General features: G+C 38.2%; 1 protein-coding gene across 20 annotated transcripts in view; it reads right to left on the bottom strand.

Annotated features, from left to right (window-relative positions):
• The window catches only part of LOC106516126 (neurexin-1a), a 301025-nt gene extending 293883 nt beyond the window's left edge, over window positions 1–7142 (bottom strand). For all 20 annotated transcript variants that reach the window (XM_014007392.1, XM_014006916.1, XM_014007560.1 and 17 more), the window contains exons 1-2: window positions 6971–7142; window positions 3711–5058 (exon numbers count right to left, since the gene is read on the bottom strand). In XM_014007392.1, the coding sequence (XP_013862846.1) occupies window positions 3711–4533 (823 nt within the window). In that variant the 5' untranslated portion in view covers window positions 4534–5058; window positions 6971–7142. The remainder of the gene's footprint in view (window positions 1–3710; window positions 5059–6970) is intronic.
• Between the last annotated feature and the right edge of the window lie 99 nt (window positions 7143–7241).

Genomic DNA, 7241 nt, shown 5'->3' on the forward strand with positions numbered 1-7241 from the left:
GGGCAGTATTGGACCAATACAAGGGTCCATTGACTGCCATTATAATTTATTAAACATTAATATTTCAAAAACTATAAGTTTTACAGGCACCAAAAGGCATAGCCATCATTTGGCACAGGGCCTTTACAGATATAAATTACAATGGCAGCTCTAAGACAAAGCATGCAGGAGGAGAAGCATGGCAAAGTTGAGATGACTTGGAGGGAAAACGAATCACAATAGTGTGCATTGCATTGGCAGTGCACACTGATAAAAGTCATAGCTGAGATCTGCCCTAGTTTCTCACCTACAGTGATTTATGGTTGGCTGGTGAATGTTGAAGATAAACAACATTCTTCCATTTTATCCGGATAAAATATGGAGCTGTCCAATGCATCCATGTTATTTCTCTAATGAGAAACAAAAGGAGAGATTCGGGGAACTTTCTGAACATAGTGCAGTGCATTTAAATAATTGTTTTACCGATCAGAGGGATTTGTGTGTGTGTCTGTGTGTGGCCGTGTGCGATGTCACGCAGCGTGCACGCTTTGCACAAGCGCTGACAGGTCTGCTGGCAAATCCTCTAATCCTTTCATCTGATCAAAGTAACAAAACGGTTTTTAAATTATTTAATGGAAGGATAAGTTTTAAACTTCAATGTACTTTATAACCAAATCCATGTATGGACATTAGATTTGCTTTACAACCCAAAGATGAGAGGGCACTTTATTATTATTATTTTTTTGCCGCACTTGTAATTAAATTGAGCTTTTATTCCAAAATGGTTGATAGATTTGAGAGGTGTCTTTGCAAGTAATGAATAGCTTTAATCGCAAATATGAAAACAATGAAATCATTTTGCTGATATGCAATGTTGCAGTTCAGGATAATCAGAAAGTTAAAGCAAACAACCATATAGCATTGTTCTTGCAACACATTCTGATTAAATGAACAATGCTTTTGCTAAATGACAAATGTGTCAAGACATTTTTGCAGTTTATTTATTTTTTGTTCTTGCCAAACCAAACAGAATGCTTTAAAAAGATGCTTTAGCTATTTCAATTTTTTTTCTTTTATTTCGTGCTAATTTCCTTTTCATTTCAACGTCTTCTTTTCTGAACATCTTTTGACCGTAACAACAACCCCGTAGGATGTTACACGCCTTGATGCAATTTAAGCTATCTGCATTTAAAATATAGCTTAGCAAATTTAAAGACATGCATACATAATTACATTGTTTGTTGTAACAAAACATTTCAAGATCATGATTTTGAGGGCTCTGCAGAGGAAATTATACCATTTCTCTTCGCAAATAGCATTTTTTCTGCACGATTTAGTATATTTCTCTGGCTGCACCAATAAGCCATATGCTTTCTGTTAATTGATTTATATTATATATATCAACCACTTTTAACAGCGCACTACCTGTTCTGTCATACTGCAGCTAAGTCAGAGCTAACAAGTGTTAACTGGGATCTAAATTGAGCTTTTGCTGGATTTTTGATTTAATGACAAATGCATTCATTTTGTAAATCAAACTATCAGAAATGAGTTTACAGATCCAGTTCATAGATTGCAATAACACATGAGGAAGCAACGTAATTTCTCCTGAAACTCCCTCAGGAACAAAGCTTTCTGATAGCCTTGAAAAGAAGCAAGCGGTAAACAATCTGGGAGAATATTCTCTGATTGTAGATTTTGCATCAATCTGCCATGCCGTTTAGAAACAATGCAAGAAGAGAGTGCAACACACAGATTTGCTCTCTTGTAATCAGGTCAGTAAGGTAGGGGCTGCTCTGAAAATAAATGAAATGAGAGAGCAGATGCACATTTCTGAGCACAGAATGAGTTCAAGATGCTGCTCTTTTGTRATCTAATCTCTTCAAATTTGCTAAATAAATTCTCCAATCAGTCACACAAGCAGTTTGGAAACGAGGCTTTCAGAGGTTATTAATCCACTCCCATGAAAGTGTGTCCCATTAACCCGRACAGCCAACCTTACTGCATGTCTGCAGACAGAGATAGCTTCTGAAAATTGTGTATTTATTGTCATACAGCAGCTATTAGAGAATCACTGTAATGACTTTAGTCAACTGACAGGTTGGAAACAGATCTATTTTATCAATGACTGTTTGGCCTTCATTAAGTTTAATAACAGTGCATTCTGCATTACTCCAATGCTTAAACTGTGTTATACAAACAACTGGTTAGCTCAAGGACACATAGAACACTGCAGCAACAATCATAAAAACTTAACTAAAAACACAAATTCAACATATTAAACAACTAAATATTATTTCAGAAAATCCCCATAATAAYTGTTAATAATGTTAATTAAAATTAAGCACTTAACTTTAATGAATTTGAAAGTTTTCTTAATAATGTGATGGATTATTAGTGGTAATTCAGTGTTGAGGGAAATCCCTTATTTTCTATCTATATACTGCATGTCTATAAAATAACTTCCAGCAACCAATTAAGGCAACACACAAACACACACACACACACACACACACACACACACACACACACACACACACACACACACACACACACACACACACATATATATATATATATATATATATATATATGTAAACATAAACATCTTCACTGCAAGTAGTATGCGTTTTATAGAAACACATGATTATCATCACAATGGTGAAAAGTCCAAGCATTTGCACTGWTTTCTTAATGCAATCCAGATTTTCTAATTCAATATCATTTAGTATGACATCACAACCTACTCTACTGCACTGATGGAGATAGGCTTATGATGAAAAAAAAATCCTATGTCCTATAACATGAGCCAGTACATGCACAAGAGCAGCAATTTTATTGCACCGGTGCARATGTTGGGTTTTATTTAAAAATCAATCAATCAATCTGGGTAGCAGGTGGTGCTTTTCAAATGAAAAGTCAAATGGATATCAATAGAAAAACAAAGTCTTTCTGTACTTAAATATAAATTTCCATGAAAAATCTAAACAAAAAAGGACTAACACACCCCTACACCTCTTTGCACCAATAGCAAATTTAGTTATGTTAGTTTGTTTTTATATTTCTATGTACGGAATTGCAACAATGTTTTTACATTTCCTGGATCTCAGATCTTTTTTAATGCAATGTATTCCCACATTTCTGGTGTCTGAATTACAAAATAAAGTTGTTTTGCAGGAGGGGTCATTAACGTGTTTTGGTGTTACATTAACTACAGTTTGTTTGATTTTTTGAATATTTGTTCTAAAAAATGCTTTAAAGCTTTAATCAAAAACTGTACAAAAACTCTAACATTGGGAACATCATCCATCACAACTGATCCATAATCCCTACACTATTTGAGTTCTCTCTTTTTGTTAWTGCTCATGTTTACTCCATTTGACTCATAAATGGTTCTACCTGCTCATTCATTGTAGAAACCCACTGGAGATTTTCCATAGGTCAACTAACCCCAACAGGCCTATTTGATAAGAATGGAGGACACCTTTGGGGACCAAAAACACCTGCATGTTTTGCTAATGAGGCCTTGCAGGAGACTCACTCTTTACAAACAACTGAACTGCAGATCAATAGCCTCCACTGTAGGACCAACACAAGGCAGTAACCAGTTAGAGGTAGGACACTCGTTAGTTTGAACCTAATTGTGATTACATCAAACTAACTGAATTTGAAAGACTAAACGATGTTGCGTGCAAAGTCATGTTGTGTTTCGAACTGATCCCAAGTCTTACCTTCGCTGCAGTCCTTTCCTTGGAATCCTGTGCCTGAGCAGTCACACGATGGCTCGTTGTCGATCAAACTGCAGATTCCTCCATTTAAGCACATGTTGGCTCTCCCACAGACATCCATTAAGACCCCCTCGCTGTTGACCATTTCAGACTCGGTGTTGTTGACTTTCACGTCGGTTATCCACCCGGTGAAAGGCGGCTGATCCTTGACCTCCGCCGACGTCAGGCGCAGCGGCACGGCCCTCAGCTCCGGCGGTAGTCCGCCCACGAACAACGGGCTGAAGACGGTCATGTCCCGCCTCTTCGACTTCACCTCCACCCACTTGATCTCGTTGTCCACGGCGAGGGTCGTGTTCTTAAAGTTCCTCCGTATCGTGACGGCGTGCCACCGGCTGTCGTTGACCGCCGCGTCKGACACGACGGTCGCCGGCTCGGCGCAGAAGATCGAGAAGCGCAGGCTGAGCTTACCGTTCAGCACGAGAAGCTCCAGGAAGTCGCAAAAGCCCTCATCGTCGAAGTACACCAGCAGCCCTTGGGAACTTTTCGTTTTCATGTTGAAGCTCATTTCACTTTCGCAGCACGCGTTCCACACTGGAAACCTCGCCCATTGTCCCTCAGCACCTGTGAACTCTAGACATGTGCCGATTTCCACAAAGCAGCAAATGAGCAGCCCWATCCAAATAAAATGGGTGCTGTGTAGCTTTTGTACAACCATTGTGTGACTACAAATTGTGTAGGGTATAGGTAGGACTAGCAGGGAATGAATTAATAGAACTTTTGATAGTAAAACAAAAATATTGGGTTGATTATAAGAGTAGAATAGCATAAAACTAAGTGTCTAAACTGGCATACAAGTGTAATGCGCATTGCAAAGCAAAAGTGTAACTGTTAGCACAGATTTACAGTTGGATGGGTTAAACCAACACTCATTTCCTGGAGTAAACACCATTACTTCATGCCGTCCAGGCCAGAAGCCAAATCTCTCACTGTTCAAACCCGCCTAAAGGGTTTGAACTGTTCAAAGGTCCTCTCTGCCATACTTAGCTGCAGCAAAGCAACAAAAAAAAACCTCAGATATCCACTAGGCACGGTTATTATGATTTGTGTAATTATGAAACAGTTCCTTCTAGTGCCAGTTAATGTTTGCACGGTTTCACTCGAGCTGAAAAGGCAGCTTTAATCTTCATGTTCAAGCTCGTATCCGTTGGCGAGTTGCTGGAAGCCTCGCTGTGGGCTTTTCACCCCACATCCTTGGCAGCAGAGAGGGAAAAGTGCCACGGAGGAGCCGCGTTGGCCGATAAGCTGGGGTGAAAGAAACAGTTTGTCTGTCAGTCCTCAGTCTCAACACACCCTGCGAACGAAGGAAGAAAAAAAACAGAAAGAGCAGATTTAATACACTCATCTGTGGTTTTAACACATCCAATTCCAAACCRACTCTGGCCGACATCTTTCAAGAAAGATTTAGACTAATACTGTGATTAAGAAAGAAGCAGAGCCTGTCAGCCACTTAGAGCTGGAGAGGCCTTTGTTACAACAAACACCAGCTGGATCCTTATGTTACCATCAATGGGCTTTCCAGGAAGCTCCAGACAATCATGCATTGGTTGATCTCAAGGACTTTTTGTGTAGAATTGATGTATAACAGGTAACCACTCAACAATTATACTAATAATAATAATTAGGGGAAAAWACAGTAAAAGTAGGAGTGTCCATAAAGAAAAAGCAGGTTTTGTTTCAGATAAATCAAACTCAAACAACTGCAGTATTTTAAAGAAGCAGCTCCATGGTCAGTGCTGACCAGTGTTGTATAAAGTACCTCAAAGTGATACTTGAGTAAAAGTACAAGTATCTTATCATAAAAATACTTTGGTACAAGTTAAAGTCTCCTATAAAATATTACTTGAGTAAAAGTCTTCAAGTATCTGATATTTTTGTACTTAAGTATCAAAAGTAAATTTCTGACACAAAATCTACTTAAGTATTAAAAGTAAAAGTACTGAGTAAAWGTGAGCAGTTAGATTTTCCAAAATGACATTTATTGGGAGGTGACTTCTCCAAAAAAAAATTTTGATGATGGGTTACAAGCTAATAGTGTGTCAGAATGGTAAATATTTATACTTCTCATCCAACCACAATTAAATTCACTCTAACCAGGAGACACAATTTATCAGGATAGTATTTTTTAAGTAATAATAACTCAGAATAAAATAGGAGTGACGACTTTCTGCTTCTTAACCTTTTTTAAAAATGTAGTGAGTAGAAAGTGCAGATAATTGTGTAACAATGTAGTGAGAAAAAGTAAAAAGTATGCTGAAAAATAATTACTCAAGTACAGATAACCAAAATTTCTGCTTAAGTACAGTAACAAAGTATTTGTACTTAGTTACTTTACAACTCTGATGATGACAAAAAAAAATAACTTGTTCATACTTTTGCAACATAAGAGGYGGAAATTTGCAGCCATGTTTTGTGGTGGAAAATAATGCACTTATTAGCCCTTTAAATTACTAACCGATCTTTGCTTAAACCTTCAAAACAACACATGTAAGAAAGAGTAATATGGAGAAAAGAGGAAACCACTGATCCAACACTGCTTTATATGAGAACTATTACTTTTTGTTGTGCGCACCGGCGTCCTGAGCAGCGTTCCAACAAGCAGCGACGCTCTGCCCTGAGCTGAAGTGAGAATATGAGGAAAAGTGCGTCATTTGCTTCACAATGGTTGGTTTGTGTGAGACGACCAGATCGGACAGCCACTGGCTCTCAGGCAGACGCCAGAATGCGCTTTTCAAAACCTATTTTGATTTTTTTCCCCTTTCTTATTATTCTCCACAAAGAGGCATTATTTTTTTCTAAACTAACACATCTGAAACCACCGCAGTTTGCTTTTCAAACATGAAAGGAAAATTTAAAAACTGTCATCAAACCCCTGCAAATGCAGGTGTTCCACTTTGATTTAAACTTAAACATCTAAGTAATGTGAACAAATAATACTAAATGTCACAATCACGCCTAATGAATTTGTAGAATAATCGCATTTTTTGTTCTTATTTTTAAGAAATTATCCAAATTTGGCCAAAAAGCGGATCTCGTTCTCCAAACAGTTCCATCAGCTCATGCCTTCACATCTGCATGATCTCGCTCAATAAAGAAGCGCAGTCATTTTTTTTDAATTTCTTATCCAGTCCATATCTGCAGGATCAGTCCCTCACGCTGCTATAAATAAATAAAAAAAAATATCCAGTTTTGTTGTTTTCTTTTACCTTTGCGCGTGCACCTCTTACTTCTACGGGACCCAGAGTAGTTGCTTCAAGGGAAAAAAAAAAGAAAACAAAAACGATTTGAAGCAACGCAGAATGAGCTCTTAATAACCAGCGTCCATATTTCCCCGTCTGCTGGAGAAAAAAAGCCTGCGCCTCAAATCCTCTTTGGCGAAACCCTCACATCAAGATCTGCTTTCAAGAGAATCACAGCAGCAGCCAGAGAGAGAGAGAGAGAGAGAGAGAGAGAGAGAGAGAGAGAGAGAGAGAGAGA

This window comes from Austrofundulus limnaeus, unplaced genomic scaffold (genome assembly GCF_001266775.1).
Source record: "Austrofundulus limnaeus strain Quisiro unplaced genomic scaffold, Austrofundulus_limnaeus-1.0 Scaffold0, whole genome shotgun sequence".
Lineage (NCBI taxonomy): Eukaryota > Metazoa > Chordata > Actinopteri > Cyprinodontiformes > Rivulidae > Austrofundulus > Austrofundulus limnaeus.